At 39.4% G+C, this 23740-nt stretch overlaps 1 protein-coding gene across 6 annotated transcripts in view; it reads right to left on the reverse strand.

Annotated features, from left to right (window-relative positions):
- The window catches only part of BBS9 (Bardet-Biedl syndrome 9), a 287972-nt gene that overhangs the window by 222007 nt on the left and 42225 nt on the right, over positions 1-23740 (reverse strand). For all 6 annotated transcript variants that reach the window (XM_045578647.1, XM_045578645.1, XM_045578646.1 and 3 more), the window contains exon 6: positions 2293-2467. In XM_045578647.1, the coding sequence (XP_045434603.1) occupies positions 2293-2467 (175 nt within the window). The remainder of the gene's footprint in view (positions 1-2292; positions 2468-23740) is intronic.

Genomic DNA, 23740 nt, shown 5'->3' on the forward strand with positions numbered 1-23740 from the left:
TTTTTTCATTCTCGTTAAAGTTTGAACTTAAACTCATGAGAGAAAAAAATGAAAATGACGCCTTCTATACTAACTGATGGCATTCTATTCACTGATTACAAAGATATTTCGTGAAATCCCAAAAGAACCTGCCGTTTTCATGCTTTCTCCCATCCTAAATTGCACCCATTATTATGACTTAATTTTATCTATTAAACTTGAAAGCATATAGAAATACAACATATTACTTAATGGTATAAACCCCCTGATTGTCATCATTTCACAATAATCGCATTTCCCATGCATTTGTATCGTTATAAAAGACCCACATAAAACGTGTGCATTTTTTAGCCCTAGACGTGGGTGAATTTAATAGATTGGTATGCTGAATCACCATACTTAAAACAGTGTGTGCTCCTGTGGGATTGAATTTACACATTAAGGAAACCTACGCCGTGTTCCCTCATCCAGCGACTCCTGGAGTTATTACCAAATTAATTCCTATGTGCATGTCTCCAGGGGTAAGTCAGGGAGCCTCCGAGTCTCCGTGCGGTGACCCCTGTGGGACACCGCCAGTATCGCTCCTAGGCAAGAGTTGAGACACAGAACTGGGTGGAAAGCTGAAAAGCAGATATCCTCAGTATTGCTTACATTGTGACAGGCTTGAATGTATTATACAGATATTTTCCTCAGCCTTTCACGACAACCCTAATATTTTATTTATTACCAGTAGCAATGCCACAACCCATTCATCTCCTCTGAACAAGAGCCACAGGAGTTACAGAAGGACTGGGACATAATAAAGCACTACCTGCGTCAGTCAACTTCTGCTTAGTCACAAGCATTTGTCTGTTTTCAGAGTGTTAAATCCTAGATGCCTTGACAATAATTCACAAAAGCCACTTAGGAAGGGAAAATTGCATTGCTTTGCTATGTTCACAATATTGAAACTTGAAGACAAAAATGTACAGGTGTTGTCTGATAAATTTATATTTTCTTCCTGCCTTGGGGAAACGGGCGGCCAAAAATAATACCGAAAAGCTATAATGAAGTGTTGCTTTAACGTTTAAAGTTCTAACCGTTGCCGTCAGTAAGATAAAAGAAGTGACTGAAGATACTGAGAGTCTCCAAATCTATTTCTTTTCCCAGCATGGATTTCCTTCTTTTCCTAGTACCCCTCTCCAACAACAACAACAAATACACACCCTCCAGTCCTGGCCAGTGAGGCTCAGTGGTAGAGCATCAGTCCACAAACCAAAGGGTCATGGTTGAATTCCCCATCAAGGGCACGTACCTGGTTGCAGGTTCCATTCCCTGTCAAGTCGGGGGGGTGCAGGAAGCAACCAATTGATGTTTCTCTCTCACATCCATGTTTCTCTCTCTCTCTCTCTCTCTCTCTCTCTCTCTCTCTCTCTCTCTCTCTCTCTCTCTCTCTCTCTCTCTCTCTCTCTCTCTCTCTCTCTGTCTCTCACTAAAAATTCAATGGAAAAAATATCCTCAGGTGGTGAGGATTAAACAAACAAAAAAAAACAACCTCCAAAAACTCAAAACCTTAATCTTTATTAAAATGTAGCCGATAGAGGAGAAAAAGGTGTCTCTCTAAACACAAGTCAACAAAACCAATAAAAATTTCTAGCAAAAAGTATAAACTGCTTTCATAGGGTCATTTGCTTCTATTATGAATCGTTCTCTTATAAACATTCATAAAAACACTTGTATTTCTTGCCAGTATTCTTCCTATGTACACATACATTCTTTTTTTTATAGTTATAAAATAATTCCATATATGCATCTTTGTATCAGGCTTTTCCACTGACCCTGTGTCTTATTATTTATAATTCAGGGAACAGACACAAGAGTTATTGAGCATTTTCTATAGGGTGGCAACTTGACACACATTTAATCTTGTAAAAATAAACCAACGTATCAAATAGTCATTTTTTTTAATTCTATGGCTTTTCCCCCTTTATTTATTACTTGTTCCATCACCATTTATCCCCCATATACCTTCTCTTTCACCTCCACCCACACCCCTCCCCCCACAGTCACCTCACTGTTGTCCATGTCCACAAGTTCCTTCTCTTTGAAACAACCATTCTTATCCCTTTACAGCTAGGACAAGAACACTGACCATCAAACAGCTGGAAGTATCAAAATCTAAGTCACCACAATTTCATCTTATTAAAAAAAAAAAAAAAAAAAAAAAACAGGCTCTTGTTAATTTCGGATATTAGCTCTTTGTGGGAAAAACTGAATCAGCAACATACACATTTCCAAAAATACCGATTTCAAAGGCGGGACACCCAAACTTACTTGTAGCTTTCCACCTGTCGGCAGGAAGAGACGGTGATGAAGGAGTCTGTCCGGGAGCTGTAGGCAAGGGGGCCAGGCAAGAGAGAACCAGGGAGGAACCTCCCAAAGGCATAGCTCTCCTGCTCAAACACCATCAGCATCCCGTCCATGGACTGGATACAAATTAGATCCCGACCTGAAGGAGAATGAGAGGAAAGTCGGTGGCCTATTCCGAAACACACTGTTATAACGCATTACTCTCCGCCACAAATATGTCATAGTTCATTTTTTCTCCCAAACAGTAAAATGAGCAGTTCAACTGGTGAGTCTCTCAGATTATTACATATCAGTACATATACATTTCCCAATTTTTAAAAGATTCAGATGTCTATAATTTTACATACATTTATTTTCATTTACTGTGTGCTAAAATCTCTGGCTCAAGATAACCCCAAAGTGCAAGTATGACTCTTTGCAAGATACCAGTTTTCCCAAAATCATAACTATAACAACCGTTCTGCACATGACTACTGTCTGCATAATAGCTCAGCCTCATACTTTCATATATACAATATATATTAGGTCTAGTAATAATTAATGTCGTTTTCTAATACTTTTTTAAATCGAATTTATTTAAACAATACAACAAAATTTAATCAACAATATAGTTGCCGTTGTTTTCTACTACTTGTGCCCAACGCTCAGGAAGCATTTTAATCCCTCTGTTGTAAAATTCTTGTGATTTTGATGCAAAAAATTCGGTCAATGCATTTTTGAGGCATTCTTCATTATTAAATTTTTTTCTAAGAAGAAAGTTTTGCAAAGAACTAAACAAATGGTAATCAGAAGGGGCAATATCAGGAGAATATGCAGGTTGAGGGAGAACTTCCCATTTCATCTGGCGTAGTTTTTCAGCAGTGATTCTTGCAGTATGCGGTCGTGCGTTATCGTGGTGAAGAATTACGCCCTTCCGATTAATCAGCGCGGGTTCTTTTTCTCTTAAAGCTCGGGCTAACCTTTCCAATTGGGCACTATACAGTGCACTTGTAATATTGTAGTTTGGTTAGATGGTAAAAGTTCATAATAAAGAATTCCTTTAAAATTCCACCAAACACACAACATCACTTTTTTCGCATGCAAATCAGGTTTTGGCGTGGGCTGCGGAGCCTCATTTTTGTCCAACCATTGAGGCCGCCTTTTCAAATTAACATACAGCACCCATTTTTCATCTCCGGTAACAATTTGCTCTAAAAACGGCAAACAGTTTTGACAAGAGAGGAGCGAACTGCAAATTGTGACTCTTTGATTACGGTTGTTGTCGGTCAACTCATGAGGAACCCATTTTCCAAACTTTTGGACTTTGCCAAGTGCACGCAATTGATTGGAAATTGTTTTTTGTGAACAATTTAAAGTTGTCGCAAGTTCTTGTTGGGTAATTTGAGGATTTTGCACCAAAAGAGCTTGAAGAGCTTCTTGATCAAAATTGGACACACGGCCTCGACCACTCTTGTCATCTAATGAAAAATTTCCCTCGCGAAATTTCTCAAACCAACGCTGGCATTTTCTGGCGCTAACTGCATCTTGACCAAGAGCACTACAGATTTTTTTTGCAGCCTCACTTGCTTTTCTTCCTAATTGGAACTCGTAAAGCATGCAGTGCCGAATATGCTCTTCATCCGCCATCTTCTTAGGCCTAGTTTTGCAACAAAAACCAAACCAAACACAAACTTTTTCAAGCAAAACTTGTTAATTGCACTTCACACGTTCTTAGATACCACGTGTTTGAAGGTTATGTCAATACAAGTCAACGCCAAGCAAGATTTTAAACGAATGTTTTAAAACGACATTAATTATTACTAAACCCGAGAGAGAGAGAGAGAGAGAGAGAGAGAGAGAGAGAGAGAGAGAGAGAGGTGTGTGTGTGTGTATGTGTGTGTGTGTGAGAGAGAGAGAGAGAGAGAGAGATGTGTGTGTGTGTATGTGTGTGTGTGTATGTGTGTGTATGTGTGAGAAAGAGAGAGAGAGAGAGATCTTTTTTTATTGATTTCAGAGAGGAAGGGAAAGGGAGAAAGAGACAGAAACATCAAGGATGAGAGAGAATCACTGATCGGCTGCCTCCTGCAAACCCCCTAGTAGGGATCAAGCCCACAATCTGGGCATGTGCCCTGACCAGGAATCGAACCATGGCCTCCTGGTGCATGGGTCGATTCTCAACCATTGGGCAACACCAGCCAGGTTCAGGTTCTTTTATGATGAATGGTAAGCTTTTGAGTCCAAGCTTTTTAAACTCTAATATTTACTAAGCCTGTTAAAGGTTTCCAAAGAGCTACGGGTTTGTATGCATGCTATACAAAGATTCACAGAGATCTATTAGGCAAGGAGTTTTTTTATCCATGGAGAACTTAGCTATTTAGCAAGCCCACCTGTCTGCACCCCGCAAAGAAGTATAAAAATGCTGTAAAAGCATCGAAAAAGATGCTTCTGAGTCCTTGTAATGAAAATCACACAAACCTTCCCCAGGGAGACTCCCAGAACTCACACAGGGCATTGATTCTTATTTTAAGTGCGGGTCTAACAAGGCAGTTTTCGTGTACAGTTACTGACACCCGGGAGCTCCAAAGTCAGAGGTAAGCTGTACAAGCACATGCGGAACACACACTAAATCACAGCTCGATCATGATGGTTACTGTTACCTGCTTTCTCAGCCCAGAGTACAGAAAATAGCACATGAGGAAACTGTGAAGACACGGATAGCTACCAGCAGCGGCAGCTACGCCCTAACGAAACAAAAATGACAGAACATCTATAAAATACTTTTTTTAAAAAATAACATTCTGGGCTCGGTATAGGAGCAATTACCAGCCTTATATAGTTCAAAAGAACAAATGTCATATTGTAATGTACTTGGAGTAATTAAATGGATTCAATATCATTTGGAATAGCTCAGTCATTTGAAAAAAGAACTTGTGGTAGAGATGCTAACTGCTGCCCTAGCAATCATCCTTTTTTTTTTTTTTTTTTTTTTTTTTTTGATGCCTGAATTATCACTAGACATGTGACCATCCAGAATAAAGCCTTTATTTCCAGGCTCTAACACAGATGCATCATATGATCATGTTCCTACCAATGAGGTGGAAGCTGAGGTGACATATACAATATCCAAACATGCCCTTAGAAGGACGGAGAATGCACTGCCTCCTCTTCTCAGCATGGTGGTAGGGCTGAACAGTTACCTTGGTTTCCGAAATGGAAGCTCTCCTATCAGCCCTGGTCCACCTGATCCAGAAATAAACATATTCCTTACTTAAGCCATCATAAAACTGGGCCTTGGTTAAAGCAATCAAACCTGTCATTAAATAACACAGAATTCATCTGAGCCAAAAGGTCCATGCAGCATTGCTGAGTCTTAGGATTTACTTTCACTTGATTGGATCCTGCCAGAGAAGACACTGGGACAACTGCATAAACTGGAATATGACTACAGGTTAGATAACATTAGGGATTGCTGTTAATTTTCTTACGCGTGGTCCTGGAATTGTGACTACGTAAGAGAATGCTCTTCCTGAGCAATGCATGCTGTAATATTTATGGGCAAAGTGGCAAAGATCTGTAACTTACTTTAAAATGGTTCATCAAAAAAAAAATTGTGTGTATACACATGTATATACATCTACAACTGTTGACGTTAGATGGTAGAAATATGAATGTTCATGTTACTTTTTCTGATATTTAAATTTTTATACTAAAAATGTAACCCAATAAAATAAAGCATTTAAATACATGTCTTTTGTACACAAATGTACTTTTTAACACTCAAGGGGGGGCTCAGCTTAGGAAGTGAGTGAGACCTAGAGGAGCAATAAATCTCGTTTTAATAAGTCAAGAATCAGAGAGACAGGAGAAACCCAATCAATGAAACACATGCAAGGACCTTGACCTTTGGGGGAAGATATTGCTGAAACCAAATATACTCCTCAGATCAGTAGCATTAAAGGATGTGAGGAGAGAGCACGTGTATTTCCAAGCAGCATTTCAATATGTTGAATATCGCTGAATCACAACCCGTTAGCCTCCCAAAGGCCTCAAATGAGTGGTCCTCCGAGTGTGGCTCCCAGACCACCAGCAATCCGATTCCTTTAGAAACTCCTTAGAAATGCAAATGCTAGAATTCTACCCTAGATCTACAAATCAGAAAATCTGGTGGTAGGACCCAACAATCATATTTCAGCAATCATAGACCCTACACGAAGCATGCTAATGTTTGAGAATCAATGCCTTCCCGTGGATGACAGACAGAGTTAGAACTTAAAGAAAACTTGAGTCTCAGAGAAAACAGGCTTTCTTAGTATGGTATATAAAGGTCTTGTTTCTGAAATGCTAGCAACTAAGAAGAGTGTACTTAATATTCTGTATCATCCATGTGGGCTGCCTCTAGAGTCAGATAACCTGGGTTTGAGTCCAGCTCCACCAATTATTAGCTGAGAGCTTGGGCTCAAATTTCTTTACCTGCAAGATGGCATTCCTACCTTAGTTGTTGTGAGAATTAAATGAAATAATGTAAGACAACTAGATCCAAATATACCATCACATTATTATTTTATAATTATTTTAAAAGTCTCATAATACATGTGAATTAATGTTCAACTTCTTGCTGTTTCTCTCTCACACACACACATACACACACACACTATGATAGAGCACACTTCCTTGCTTTTGCTTATATTATTACCTCCCCCAGAAGACTCTTTCCATTTGCTTCCCCTGGTCTAGAAAGCAAGTCCTGGCTGCCTCCTGGTCACGCATTCCCCTCTCCACTCATCTTTAGCCATGAGGTTTGAATGAGACTTGACTTTATCTTCAGCTTGAGGATAAACCCTGACTTATGAAAACCAATCAGTATCCCACTAGTCACAGTGATTGGTCCAGGGGCAATGAGAAAAACTAAATCCTTAGATTGGGCTGGAACTGGAGAGAAACGTGCTCCCCCTGTGTGAGGGGAGCAGGTCTGGGGCCTTGGAGGCCATTTGACTTTCACGTGGGCACAGTGAAGACAGGGCCATGAGGACATGGGTTGAGCCACTTAGAGTGAATCCCACCTATGAACTTCACAAGCAATCAATTTCCATAAATATATGGGAAAAAGCTCTTCAAATTGGGTCTCTGACCCCGAATCAGATGGCTCATCCCATTTTTCCTCTGACAGACATCACAGGCTGAGGGTCATGTCTTCCTAGCAGTCTTCTCCTTCCCACTCAGACACCCTCTACCTGTGATCCCAGCCTTACCTTCTCCTAACAACTAATTGTAGACTGAAATGATCAGATTTTATGTCTCTCACTCACAGGCAGGAGCCAAATCGTGTTCATCTTTGGAAATCCAACAAGGATGAAACGCCTGGAGATAGGAGATATGATAATAGATGTCTGCCGAGCTAAAGTGAGCTAGACAAAATAATGTACTCATCTGCTTGATTGGCTGAGATTTTATTCTGTGAGTTTCACAGATTGCATCTGAACTAAGTGAAAAATGCTTTATTTATTACAATCCTGGCTGCTGACGTTTGGAAAAATGTAGGGATTAATCCAAAACACTACTCAAAAATAAATCCTTCAACTCGCTGTTCTGGAAGCCACTGCAGGATACATACCAGAGGCTCCCCTTACAGATAATGGGAACAGAAAGAACCCCCAGGAGGTTCGGAGTTCTGATAGAACAGAGCCAACAGGAAGCCTTCCTAACGGTGATGGGATTTCAGGAGCTGTTTACATGACCTCACCGTGAACCACACTCAGCGATACCTTCCCACACGCTCAGCCCAGGACGATAGTAGGAGAAATACAGAACCGCAGCAATAATAACTACGACTGCCGTTTGCTGAGCACCTGTTAGAGTCCTGCCTTTGAGCTAAACATGGATCCAGCCAGTTAGCTATACTCTTTAGTAACTCTAAAAGGTGGACAATTGTCCCATTACGCACGTACGGAGTGAAACCCCACAAAGCTTAGATAATTTGTCTAGTACCCAAAAAGTTAGAAAACGACAGCGCTAGTACTCCAATTGGAATGTCTCTGGCTCCATTATACCACCCATGTTCCCTGCAAGGCCCCATTATATGAAATAACTAAATCCATTGTATGAAATAACTAAATCCATTGTATGAAATAACACAAGTTAACATAGATAATCTAAATGAAGTGAGACAGACTAAGTACTACAGAAAAGCTAGGAGCTTAATGACACTGAACTTCCTCGGAAAGATTTCATAATAGAGGTAGGATGTATCCTCGACTGCAAAGATAGGAGCAATGAATAGGGGTCAAAGAATTTTCTGGGAGAGAAAAGGAACATATTAGAAAAGCAGACAGAGGCCATGAAACTTGATCCAGTGAATGGGCATGAATTGTAAAAGCAACTGACTGAAAAGATGACAGTATCTTAATGATGCTTACTCAAACAGTATGCCTACCCTGTACGGAGAAAATATCTTTCAATGTTGAAATAATTAGGAAGGGAAGAGATTCCATCAGAATTTTGAATCTGGATGTTTATATCCCAGTGGTTAAAAGTATGATGAGAGAAAAATAACCATTTTGATTTGCAAGATCTAGAAATAATTAGAGAAAGGACCTACCAAAACCATTTTGAAAGGATTTTGGAAATCAGCATTTTTCATTTCCAAAGGCAAAGAAAAATGTTTGAGCCCTGTGAGGCTGGAGGCTGAAGGCGGGAAAGTTCCATTAGGGCAGCCTTATGACATGAATATTTATTAAACAGTGTGTCTCCTTTCCTGGTGTTAAAGTATCGTGTAGTCAGAGCGTTAACATGACGCATATGCATGAACTGGTCGTCAATTACATATTGAACTGACTGCTAGATTAACAGTTTTCTCTACTAACTCAAAATCTGTTCACTAGAATGGTATAGAGCTGTGTGTGTGTGTGTGTGTGTGTGTGTGTGTGGGTGTGTGTGTGTATGTGTGGGTGTGTGTGTCCATGTTCAGTCCTTTCGCCTATGCATGACCCAGAGCATTTCCCATCATTCATGATTACAGCAACATGGGCCCCACCAAGGCTCAGTCCTGAATACCGTTTCCTCCTTATCTGGGGAATCCAGGCGGCAGAGTCAGAGGTGGCACACACAGAAGAAGGCTGCCATTACGCAGCAAGCTGCATGCTTCCAGGAATCTCCCTCTGCTCGTATTTCTTTTGCACAATGAGTAGAAACACAAGTAAAGAAATGAAAACGTGACCTGTGGCCAAGCACAGATCGCAGCTCAGCATGCAGCTGTCACACATACTTGGTCCTCCTCCAAGTCTGAGGAGCGCATGAGAAACAGCTGCATAGGTAGCCGGCAAGGCAGACAGGAAGCATTGGAGGCCGCTACAGGAGAGCAGAAGAGTCCAAGAGTCTGCGGGACTTCCGCCGCTTTACACACGCTCAAGAGAATGTTTGTTGTTGTTGTTGTTACACAAAAAGTGAAACACGGACTCATTAATCTTTATTGCAAACCGAGCTCAAAAGTGATACAACATGTCTGCTGTGAGCAAGGACATAAAAATGTTCAGAGTAGGATTTCAACACATACTTACTTAAAAACAAATGGTAGATGGATTTCTAGAGCTTGCAGGCTTGTAAATTTGCCAGAAATATCATTTTTGCACTTTTTCATTCATTTTGCCATTCGGATAAAACTAGCACCATGGTTTTGAGATCTGTGCTACATTTTGGCTATGCTTACTAATTAGTAATTAATTGAATAAAAATAGCTAGCTTCTTTCTTACGATTCTCTTCCTCATAATTCTATTTCATTTGAACTTTCTAAAAGTAATTGATGCCTAATAATAATGCAATATTCCAGCAGACTCTAAGCTTAAAACTTTAGTCATAAGTAAATAAATAAAATTTAGAGCCCTAAGCAAACAGAGAAAATCAATAAATAGAATACATGTGTTGAGCTAAATAGCTAATATCTTTAAATATTGCCAGGAAAAAAAGCAGACAAATTCTCAACTATTATTCAAGTGTTACCCCAATAAATAACTTCATGAAACTAATTACTTTAAAATTCAAGAAAATAAAAACTGAGTCTACCTACTAACTCTTCCTATGAACTTGCCTTTTGACATTTTAATGTGTCTCATTTTCATAGGAACTTTAATAGCCCTACAAAGACCACTAGTGTGTGTTCCACACCAAGTTATTTATCACAGTTTTCCCCCCTAAACTGTGAACAAGGTTAATAACATATTATAAAGAAATCACAGCCATTCATTAAATTAGCATTATATGTAATGGATTCAATATGAATGCAAGGTTGAGTTTAAAAGAAAGCCCTGAACATCATATTATCACTTGCATCCACAAAAATATTAGATAAATTGTTTCATCAGATGTAAATATCATGGAAGGCTTGATAACATTCTCCAGATCTCACATCCATTTGACAAATTCCACAAACACTCACTGGACACCTAGTCTATGCTGGGAGAGACATAATCACTACCCTCAGAAATCTTGGTGGCTATGGGAGTTAATCAATTCAATTCCGCAACGAGGTATGAACAGAGGCATATTAAAAATAACCATAAAGGGTATGGGAGCATGGTGACCAGTGTCTGGCCCTGGCCGGTGTAGCTCAGTGGGCTGGGCATTGTTCTGTGCACTGAAAGGTTGCCAGTTGGGTGGGAGTGGCCAAAACGAGGTCAACAGAGGGAAGAGGGACACATGTAATACTTTCAACACTAAAAAAAAATTATTTTAACCTGGAAGAAAAAGGTTGTCGATTCAATTTCCAGTCAGGGCACATGCCCGAATTATGGGCTCAATCCTCCATAGGGGGGAGGCCAATCAATGTTTTGCTCTCACATCAATGCTTCTCTCTCTCTCCCTCTCCCTCTCTTTTCTTCTTTCTCTAAAACTCAAACTTTTAAAAAAAGAAAAAGAAAAACAGTGTCTGGAAGAATCAAGGACAGTGATACAACACATGGGTCTTGCAGACTGAGAGTTTGCCAGGCAATGCGAGAAGCAGAAGCAGAGAGCACGCCCTGTGCAGAAACGGGTTTGTAAGGGAGCTGTGTCTGGAAAGGAGAGAGGTCGGTGAGCTATGGGGGCGGGTGCTGGGGAGGGAGATGCTGCCGAGGAAGAGGCAGCACGCCTGCAGAACTGAGGGCAAAGCCACACCGGAGACCAGATTTCCCACATTCTGATTTTTGTCTGAAAGCGCTATCAGTTTCCTCATGGGCAAAGCTGTGGTATGAGATTCCAGGGTGCTGCTATAATAAAATACAACAATGCTACATACTGCCTACTACCGGGAAGCATTCAATAAGTAAGTAAATGATATTACTGGGTCACTCTATTCCCTGTACACCAAATTTCGTGAAAAACTTAAAATTGAGGGGGAAAGCATCATTCCAAGCTAAAAAGATACAATTTCATGTGAGAAGAAGCACAAATATTATCAGAAATTTGCCCTTTTTGCTGAAGCAAAGGGTTGTGGGTTTTTTAAAAGTATGTTTTTTATTGATTTCAGAGAAAAGGGAAGAGACAGAGAGAGATAGAAACATCAATGATAAGAGAATCGTTGATCAGCTGCCTCCTGCACATGGCACATCAGTCTGAAACCTGGGCATGTGTCCTTACTGGGAATTAAACTGTGATCTTATGGTTCATAGGTTGACACTCAACCACTGAGCCACACAGGACAAAGCAAGGGATTTTTAAGATGTTAAGAAATATTTTTTTTTAATCTCTCAAAATGTATGTCTATGTGAACTACTGGCTATTCAAGATGATTTTCCACCTACCTTAAGTTCACTTTACTTCAACAATCCTCCCAACACAATGACTTCTGAGCTCCCGAAGGAAGTGTTTGTACAGTGAGTGAGCCAGAAAGCCCTACCTGGGAATGAGCTCTCCCTGCCTCCACACCCTCCCCAGCACTCGTATATCCACATTCTTCCCCCAGCCTTTCTGTCGTGGATGCTGTTGCAGAATGACCCTGAGTGTCATAGACAGGACAGATGTTATACAGAAGAGCCATTACTTATTAGCATTCCTTTTCTTCTATCTCATCCAAAAAAAAAGTCTTAAAGGGTGAATATAATATTGGTATAAATTTTGTTTTTGTTTTTTATATATTTTATTGATTTTTTTTTTTTTACAGAGATGAAGGGAGAAAGACAGAAAGTAGACTGCAATTGAGTTTTAGAGAGAAGCATTGATAAGAGAGAGAAACATCCATCAGCTGCCTCTTGCACAACCCCCACTGGGAAGTGCCCACAACCAAGGTACATGCCCTTGACCAGAATCGAACCTGGGACTCTTCAGTCAGCAGGCTGATGCTCTATCCACTGAGCCAAACTGGTTTCGGCTAAATTTTGTTTTTAAAAAACTAGTTTCAAAGTCAGATAAGTTTTTCAACATAACAACCAATTGTGATAAAAAATCCAAACTCCACCCCAGAAATATTTTTTTTAAAAATAGTTAAATATCTATTCATTGTGTACAAATATTCTTCATTTGCAATATTACCAGTCCCATAAAGCAAGATCTCCAAAAGCTAAATATATGCTTTCTATATACCGTTAACTCTCTTAATCCTAAAATCATCAGTTTATCAAAAGAAGGGACAAAAAAAACCACTGAACTCACTACAACCAATTAAATTAAGTTGTGGAAAAAAATAAAGTTAGGAAATCCTCAGTTGAGGTTCAACATTATCTAAACTCATACAATTTTAATGGAAAATCAAAATGAGTTAGGGATAATGACATGGGTGATTTTAAACTTCCTCCACTGTCAATTCTTATCATGAAGTTCAATGTGCCATGTAACCATTGTTTGGTCTATTAAGTTTCCTTGGATTTGTCTAAAAGGAGCAGTTAAAATACCATCTATATATATAAAAGCCTATGTGACCGGCCAACTGGCTGGTAGCTATGATGTGCACTGAACACAGAGGGCAGAAGCTCAACGCAAGAGTGAAAACCACAGGCATAAAAACATGAAATAGACTGATGAAACTCAGAAGGAAGTGGGGAGGGAGAGGGTGGGAAGACATTAACCAAAGATCTTATATGTATACTACAGGCCTGGTGCATGGATTACTACATGGGTGGGGTCTCTCAGCCTGGCCTGTGAGGATTGAGTCGTAGCTGGCTCTCTGACATCCCCAGAGGGGTCCCAGATTGTGAGAGGGCATATGCCAGGCCAAGGGACCCCACCGATACATGAATCCATACACCAGGTCTCTAGTATCTCTAATAAAAGTCATAAAACAGCCTAAACCGGTTTGGCTCAGTGGTAGAGCATCGGTCTGTGGACTGAAGGGTCCCGGGTTTGATTCCGGTCAGGGGCATGTACGTTGGTCACGGGCACATCCCCAGTGGGGGGTGTGCACGAAGCGGCTGGTCGATGTTTCTCTCTCATCCATGTTTCTGGCTTTCTATCTCTCTCCCTTCCTCTCTGTAAAAAATCAATTAAAAAATAAATAAAAATAAAAAGTCATAAAACAAATATAACAAAGTAAACATCTCAATATATAGATGTAATGGTGTTGTCAACACACTCAAAAACTTCAAAGGTACTCCTCTGACTCCAGAAATAAATGTAAACTAATAAGCTGGATATGCAAAGATCTCTTCAATGTGTTCACTAAATGGACTTGGACTACTCCCTCTCATCTAGTCCCAACCCCCAAATACTACAGGGAGCATGTGTTTGTTAGTCTATTTCAATTCCTCTTAGATGCAATTCCCCCCTCTTAGCCTCACAAATCCTTCCACACATCCTCAATCCCCAGGATCCCAATCCCACCACTTCAAACCCTTCAATCCACGTTAGACATATATAGCCCACTCTCCTTCTATTCTTTCATAGTACACCCTGCATCAACCCCCATGAGTACTGACAACATTTTTCCTAGTGATACAACTAAATGTGGCATATCTCTCTCCCCTCCCCAAAATCCATGATTAAAGCACAAAGTCCCTGAAAATAAGCCTATTTTCTTTTCATTGTCTGGCTCACAGCATTGAGGACAGCCTCTTATATGTTGGTGCTCCAAAAATACCTACCTGTTCCAGCCACCTGAACCCTCATAAAAGCAAAACATCATGTCAAACTACTGTGCTAGGAGGCCAATGATCCCCAAGTGGGCCAAGATATGTGACAATATTACCACATTCACATGAAAACCCCTTGAGGTCTGGCTTTATGCTTTATTCACACCTTCACACCAGCAACAGTCCCTAGTATATAGTAGGGCTCAGTAAATATTTGTTGCATGAGTAAATGAATGAATGAATGAACAGCATCAAAGTCAAAATAGTATGGGAAAGGCCCCAAAACAATTGGTTTTTAAATATGTGACACTTAAGAAATTGGAATTCTAAATTATTTTAGGGCTTAGTAGGATGGCAAAAGACAAAGTACTCATTGTATGCCCAACGTTAGCTACACTAAGAAATATTAAGAGAGGGAAGGTTAAGGAAACTCTGCTCTTAATAAAGATAAAGCCTAAAGGAAAGACATGGGAAATAAAGGTGAGATGCAGGAGGACCCCAAAAGGGAAATATGTAAATGAGTGGGGAAACCACTCAGCTATAGAGAATAAACTGTGGAAGCCAGAGAGGATACCAAAGGAGTAGGCGGATCTTTAGATCCATCAGTATTGCATAAAACTCTACTTTCAAAACACACACACACACAAACTTTGAAGGTTAAGAATTATTATTGTAGAAACCTGGCTACAAAGTCTATTTCTGGGTGATATAAAACAAGGGGTTATTACCAGCAGAAAAAGTACCCCAAAAAGGATGTATTGCCCGAGCAGGATGGTATATAGTGAAAGAACAAACTGCAAATATGGGACAGTAGCAAATGTCAATTAAAGTATATGAATACGTAACCCTGGCCAGTTGGCTCAACTGGGTGGAGCATCGTCCCGTACACCAAAGACTGCAGATTCAATCCCCTGCTGGGAAACATATGAGAGACAGCTGATCAATGTTTCTCATCTCTCTCTCTCTCTCTCTCTCTCTCTCTCTCTCTCTCTCTCTCTCTCTCTCTCTCTGTCCCGTCCCACCTCCTACCCCAAACCTCTTTAAACATATCCTTGGGTGACAATTTTTTTTAAGGTTTGTTTTTGTTTTTATCCTCACCAGAGGACATCTTCCCATTGATTTTTAGAGTGGAAGAGAGAAGGAAAAAGAATGGAATATTGATGTGAAAGAAGTACATCAATTGGTTGCCTCCTTCACAAGTCCAGGCCAGGGAGGAGCCTGCAACCAAGGTACGTGCCCTTGACCAGAATCCAACCTGAGACCCTTTGGTCCACAGGCCAACATTCTATCCACAGAGCCAAACCAGCTAGGGCTTTAAGTATTAATATGTAGTGGGAAAAGCAATGATTCTGAGTCAGAAACACAGGTGATAAGGTCTTGAATCCTGTCTCTGACACATCCTAGATATGACTTTGGCTACTATGCTTAATTTCTTTTTTTTCTTTTCTTTTTTAATATATTTTATTGATTTTACACAGAGAGGGATTGAGAGGGATAGAGAGTTAGAAATGTCGATGAGAGAGAAACATTGAGCAGCTGCCTCTTGCACCCCCTCCACTGGGGATGTGCCCGCAACCAAGGTACATGCCCTTGACCGGAATCAAACCCGGGACCTTTCAGTCCACAGGCTAATGCTCTATCCATTGAGCCAAATCGGTTTCGGTTACTATGCTTAATTTCATTCAGTCTGTTTCTTCAAAGGCTAAATAGACCGTATCACAATGTCTATACACCACTGGGTTGCTGTGAAGATTAAAAAAAGAAACATAAGTATACTACAAAGTTTAGTACCTGAAACATGACAGAAATATATGCCAATCTTAATCCCAAACTTAGCACATTTAAGAAAAACAATCAAATCAACTTTCCCTAGTACCTACACTTATCTATATCTTGGACAAAAGATAATCGTCATTAAATCTCAGGGGAAAGTTAAGACAAAAAAAGTAACCAGAAGGTTGCAAGAGGTTCAGTTAAAAAAAAAAAAAAAAAAAAAAAAATCTTTGTTTGCTCAAGTAGTTGCTAAAGCACTGGTTCCCAGGCTCCTGAATTGCACAGATGTATAAAATTTCAGAAGGTCTTAGGAAATATCATAGAGTTGTCAACCTTTTGAATGACCCAATCAGGAATTTTTTTTAATCCTCACCCAAGGATATGTTTTTATTGATTTAGAGAGAGAGGAGGAGAAAGAGAGAAACATCAATGGAGAGAAAAGCATACCCATACATGCCCTGACTAGGCATCAAACCCACAACCTGGTCAGGGTATGTCAGAAATCGAACAAAACAGGACAAAATCGCACAGCCAGGCAGGAATCAACAAAAAAGAGATTATCAACCACCAACATTTTCTACAAAGACAATATAACACAAGTAAAAAGTAGGGAATTTTAGTGTTAAGTACAACCCTTTAATTGAACAAAATTCAGCTTCATGAAAAATTCAGTACATTAGCAAATTTTATTTTCCCGACCTTAAGACCATGCAAAGCTTGAACAGGGGATGGCATTTGAGAACCCCAATTTCATCCCAGCTTCAACCACTTTTAAAGAACTCCCCACCAGCACTTAAGAGCCACTATTATAAAGAACTCAGACAAGAAGTTTTGCCTTTATAGGAACAAAGGAAAAAGTGTTCCAAAACCTTTTCGGGGCTAGGTGAGGAAATAAGCATTTTCCATAAACATTTTGGCTCTTTACAAACTCACCACTGACAGATTCCTGAAACCAAAAGTGAAGCAAAGGCTCCCTCTGCTGACTAGCACACCAAGGCTCTAATCCCATCAAAGGCATTGGCTAAGCTCACAGTACTGACTGGACATTACATGTGCTTTTACTATTCTCTGTCAAAGACTAGTTTTATGCCCTAAAGCATGGGGATATAGCTCCATCTGCTACTAATGCAAAAGGCGCGTATAACATGGTAACACTCCGAGTGTAATTCAATAAATCTTTCTAAACCAGCTTTCCAACTTCTTGGTTCCTGCTCTACACTCCAAAGGTTAGCTTAGCTGAGCTACAATGTCATACAAAGAGGAAATGAAAAAAGACTAAAAAATTTCAAGAGGTTATGGGGAACAAAGGTAGCAATCAATGAACGCATTGATGACCTCTCACTCAAGTCTCCTGAGATTAAGCGAAGCAAATGAGACTGGCTGGAGTGGCTCCGTGGTTAAGCATCAACCTATGAACCAGGAGGTCACGGTTCCAGCAAGCTCGGAGGAAGCCAATCAATGATTCTCTCTCATCACTGATGTTTCTATATCTCTCCCTCTCCTTTCTCTGAAATCAATAAAAATATTTTTTTTAATGAGAGAAGCAAAAGACTTCAAAATTAACAGTAGTTTCCAAGCATTGGTCCATACATTATTAGCACAGTCAATGTGAATAACTATTCTGTAACGAGGAAAGATCAAGAACTATTGTTTTCCTTCAAATTTAGAGAAATCTAAGGCTCGGGAAAGTCTGATGATTTGATGAGGACACATCTGGTTAGGTAGCAGGGGTAGAAGCCAGCCCTTTTAATCTCCAGTCCATTCCTCCAGCTGAAAAATGTGCATAAAGTTGGTCCTAATGACATAACCTCTACATCCAGTTCTGATCTCAAATGTAACATGGCCGACCAAACAACTGCACTTCATATATTTGTGAGTAACATCAGATTTAAAGATAAAATACTAAATATTTCCCCTTCAGCAGATAAAACTTGATAGAGCTGCTCGCTGAAGTCTTTGTTATAATTTCTTTATTTATGCTTGTCATATTTCCAAAAAAATTGCTGACAAAGACAAATAAAATTAAATTATAAATTATAAGTAGATGACAAGAGCAAATAAAACCTTGATTCACCCACTTATATTATTAAGCAAAATGTTGGTTAAAATCAGAAGTTTTATCGATATGCTGCCAAAAAAAAAACAACCAACAACATGCTGCCAAAACAAAAACAAAAACAAAACAAAAAACAGCAACAACAAAAAAGAAAATAAAGTTCAGGAGCCAAACACTAAGCAAAAGTGGGAACCTGGGAAGGTACACAGAGCCGAGGGGCATTTCCTAAAGGGGTAACCTTCAGCTTCGTTTTCCATGTCTCCAAAGACACATCATAAAGGAGGAAAACGTGGGGCCCATTTATGTGGGGAATCCTACTGATCCCGCACATTACCTTCTTCCTCCGAGTAGAAAGCTCAGACCACCAAGGACTCTCCTCTTCGTGTAAGGAGGACTTAGAAATGGCATTCCCCTCAGCCCCAGAGAAAGCGAATTAAAATGCGCATCTCAAAACTTGGAAAGAGATGAAGGGGAAAAAATCTCCCCTAAGAATTCATAAACAGCCGAAACCGGTTTGGCTCAGTGGTAGAGCGTCGGTCTGCGGACTGAAAGGTCCCAGGTTCGATTCCGGTCAGGGGCATGTACATTGGTTGCGGGCACATCCCCAGTAGGGGGTGTGCAAGAGGCAGCTGGTCGATGTTTCTCTCTCATCGGTGTTTCTAGCTCTCTATCTCTCTCCCTTTCTCTCTGTAAAAAATCAATAAAAATATATTTAAAAAAAAAAAAAAGAATTCATAAACACCAAGTTGATCCGAATGTGGGTTTTCAGACCAAATTCCCTCTATCAACTTGCCCAGAAAGACTCTCTCTGTGAATTTACTGTGAAGGATTCTGGGTTAGAAGGACCATCAAGCACCAGACAAAAAAAAAAAAACACCAAGCTTTGAAGGAACGCACAACCACCCCCATGGATGAAGCGCCAAGGAAGATGGCCTCACAGGCAACATCATTACACACAGGGAACTATGGGCAAAAGTTACACAGAGCAGAATCAGAACTGCAAAGATGTCATACATTGAAGTTATCAATAGAGAATACAAAAGCACTACATTTTTTGTTTAAAGAAATAAAAACAGGTATTAAAAATATGACCAAGAGACTTTATCAATGACCCAGAAGATTTTTTAAAAAACCAAATAAACTTTGGTTAAATTTTCTTTTCTTTTTTTCCTTTCAAGTGCTAGTGAGAGTTGAAAGTTGTTAGAAAAGTATATACATCCTAAGAGTTTCATCACAAAGAAAAAAAAATTATGTCAGTATCTATATGAGATGATAGATATTGACTAAACTTACTGTGGTAATCATTTCACAATATACGCAAGTCAGGTCATTTATGCTGCGAATCTTAAGCTTGTACAGTATGCAAGTTTTTGCTTTTGCTATCTTTGATTTGGGTGTCAAATTTTTAAAAAATGATTGCCAAGACTTATGTCAAGGAGCTTATCCCCTATGTTTTCTTCTAGGAGTTACATTCAAGTCTTTAATCCCTTTGGAGTTGATTTTTGTCTAGTATAAAGTAGGGTCCAAGTTTCATTCTTTTGAATGTGGCAATCCAGTTTTTCCAATGCCAGTTATTGAAAAGGCTATCCTTTCCCCATAATATATTCTTGGCTCCATGGTCATAAATTAATTTCTGGGCTCCCGATCCTGTTCCATTGATCCATCTGTCTGTTTTTATGCCAGTATCATACTGTTTTGATTATTATAGATATAGTTTGAAATTACAAAGTGTGATGCCTCTAGCTTTGTTCTTCTTTCTCAAAGATTGCTTTGGATATGTAAGGTCTTTTGTGGTTCCATACAAATTTTATAATGGCGATAAAATTTTAAGAGAAAAATATTATAAACAATTCCACCAATAGAGGTATATCATAAAATTCTCTATAATTATTTAGAATAATATTATAGTACAAGATTTATTGATTTGCTAAATGCTCATGATATTGCTAAGTGAGAAAAAGACCTTAAAAAAGGAAGTACAATGAGTTCAGTTTTACAGCATAAAAACTCAGAGTAAAAAGACAAAATAAATACACTAAAATGGTCATAATGACTAGTTAGTTCTTAGTGGCAAGAGTAGAGATTATTTTATTCCCCTCCTCATTTAAACCTCATCCAAAGTTTTTTACAAGGAACATGTTACTTAAATTTAAAATAAAAGAACTATTTTGGGGGGGAGAAAGCAGTAATTCATCAAACTCCCCAGAATTCCTAAAGCTCAGACTCTTACCATTTATTAACTCTGCCATGGGGTATGAAGTAATAAAAAATATTAAAAGCATTAGATATATCAACAGAAATTAATTGTGATATATATCCTACCTAATAAAAAAGTAATATGCAAATTGACCATCACTCCAACACACAAGATGGCCATCAGGGGAGGGCAGTTGTGGGCAATAAGGCCTGCAGGGGATGGCAGTTGGGGAGGGAACCAGGCCTGCAGGGGATGGCAGTTGGGCGGGACCCAGGCCTGCAGGGGAGGACAGTTGGGAGAGACCAGGCCTGCAGGGGAAGGCAGTTAGGGGCGACTAGGCTGGCAAGGGAGGGCAGTTATAGGTGACCAGGCCAGCAGGGGAGGGCAGTTAAGGGCAATTGGGCTGGCAGGGGAGCAGTTGGGCATCGATCAGGCTGGCAGGGGAGTGATTAGGGGCAATCAGGTAGGCAGGCAGGCAGGCAAACAGTTGGGAGCCAGCAGTCCTGGATTGTGAGAGGGATGTCCCAGATTGGAGAGGGTGCAGGCTGGGCTGAAGGACGCATATCCCTGTGCACAAATTTCATGCAATGAGCCTCTAGTACATACATAAAACACAAATTCTATGCCATTAAAAATGAACTACATTTGCCCTAGCTGGTTTGACTCAGTGGATAGAGTGTCAGCCTATGGACTGAAGGTTCCCAGATTCGATTCCAGTCAAGGGCACAAGCCCAGGTTGCAGGCTTGATCTCCAATGGGGGGCATGCAGGAGGCAGCCGATCAATGATTCTCTTTTATCGTTGATGTTTCTATCTTTCTCTTCCTCTCTGAAATCAATAAAAATATTTTTTAAATGAACTACATTTATTGATATGAAAAGACAGTCACAATTTATAAGACAAAAAAGCCAAGAATGAACAGTATGACCCATTTTGTTTAAAGTACATATGTGTGTAGAAATTAATATATAAAAGTGAGTTAATAATCCTGATTAATCATAAAACTTAACAGTAACCCACTCTTGTAATTATTTGTATTCATTTAACTGAATTCTCTAATTTATAAGCAACCAACCAGGAATTGAACTGTGTGTAACCTCCCAGTTCATAGGTCGATGCTCAACCATTGAGCCACATCTGCTGAGCTATTTATTTATTACTGTATTATTTATTTGTATTATGAAAACCTAGTTTTGCCCCCCCTGTATGTATGTATGTATGAATGTATGTATGTATGTATGAATGAATGTATGTATGTATGTGTATATATTGATACAAAGAGAGAGGGAGGTGGGGAGAGAAAGAATAGCCAAGTGTTTCAGGTAAAGGTCACTGAGTCTGAGTTACCCAAGGAGGCACCTTCCCTTTTGCACTTCACTTCCTATATGGGGACACACAACCTCAATTATTTAGTAAATGTCAGCGCACAAATATTTCCATCTTCAGTCATGTGTATAACTTTGCAAGTCCAATCAATTTTATCAAAGACAAAAAAAATTGCCAGTAATGTCAAGAACTTTAACATCATTCCAACAGAAGCTGTTGCATTTATGCACCCTTATAAAAACCCACACATCATCCCGAAAGAGAATGCCACAAAACCAACTATTTAAAATAATGACTTTTAATCTTTCAACACACAATGGGCAGCCCATGGGCTTTTTAAATCCTGAAGCCCAAATGCAATATAAGATTTATAAGAGAAAACTCCACTCCCAAGTTCAAAATTCTCATTGCTTAAAAGCAATAATAAATTCCCGAGTGAAACACTGAGTTCTGGTTTTAATTAGAAGGAAATGTGCAAAGAACCTCCTGCTGAAGAGAAAGTCAAGTCCCTCAGGACCTAGCTCAAGTGGATTTTCAAAAGACCTCAGCTCTGAACCCGGCTGTACTGAAAGAAAGAACGAGGAAGGCAAGCAGAGAAAAAAAATGCCTATTTGCAGGTGGAAAGGTAACCGAGGCCACTTACAGTATTCATGCTACCAAATGCAAAATTCTCATTCCCCCGAAAAGTAAAACATACTGTTCTTTGGATCCATATTTAAGGTAACTAGTAAAATCCCTTACTTGATGGCATTCCTCTAATAAAACACAAAACTATACTTGCCACATGTCAATTTCAGAATCAGAATATATCAGCAATGACAATTTCAAGGAAAAAAAATGAGAGTACATTATAAAACCACTACTTTTATTACCATCCAAATTCCTCTAATGATACAATTAATGTCCTTTTTTTATCTGTATTTTCCAAGATCTTTATTTTTCTCTGTCCTCTTGAGATTGCCATCATAATATTTAAACATTGAAATGTTCTAATCTTATAATACCAATGTGTATATTTATATATATTTGTATATGTATATACACATACATATACCCATACATACACAAACATACGTAACAGGATAGAATTCTGATTGCCCATTGCCTCACATGGGCAATACTACCTACTGGAAATGCTACCTACTTCACAGTTTGTTTAAGAATTAAATGGGAGCATGTGAAATCACCTGACAGAGTATGAGACACAAAACCATGACCTGCAGTCCCAAAGAATGTTTTTCTTAGCCTTTGGAAAGACAACAGAAATTCCCAAGTCAACAGCTTTCATTAAAAGATATCACTAATGCCCAGCTGGCAGGGCTCAGTGGTTGACCATCAACCTATGAACCAGAAGGTCACGGTTTGATTCCCTGTCAGGGCACATGCACAGGATGTGAGCTCCATCCCCAGTGGGAGGTATTCAGGAGGCAGCCAATCAATGATTCTCTCTCATCAATGATGTTTCTCTCTCTCTCTCTCTCTCTCCATTCCTCTCTGAAATCTATTTTTTTTTAAAAAATCTACATATTTTAAAAAGACATCACTAACACAAGAAAAAAAAAATCACATCTGCAGCTGTCTTGTTTTTTCTTCTTAAATTAAATATACTCTCCACCTAAGATATTTTCATAGGCCTTTACTGACTTCACATTTTGGAATGCCAGTTATATAATACCAATAACTTCTTTTTTTTAAGTGGCTGGTCTAACAAAACAGAAATTAATATATGAAATGCAATGTGGTTTCTCCTTACAGAAAGCACATATCCTTTAGCATGAAAAAAAATAAGTCATTAGTCAATAAGTCTCTAATGACTCCAAAAAGAGACAGAAAAAAGTTAGTAATGGCCCTAGCTGGTTTGTCTCAGTGGATAGAGTGTCGACCTGCAGACTGAAGGGTCCCAGGTTTGATTCCAGTCAAGGACACATGCCCAAATTACAGGCTTGATCTCCAGTAGGGGGTGTAAAGGAGGCAACTGATCATGATTCTCTCTCATCACTGATGTTTCTATCTCTCTCTCCCTCTCTGAAATCAATAAAAATAGTTTTCAAA

Source organism: Pipistrellus kuhlii, unplaced genomic scaffold, assembly GCF_014108245.1.
Source record: "Pipistrellus kuhlii isolate mPipKuh1 unplaced genomic scaffold, mPipKuh1.p scaffold_m20_p_10, whole genome shotgun sequence".
Lineage (NCBI taxonomy): Eukaryota > Metazoa > Chordata > Mammalia > Chiroptera > Vespertilionidae > Pipistrellus > Pipistrellus kuhlii.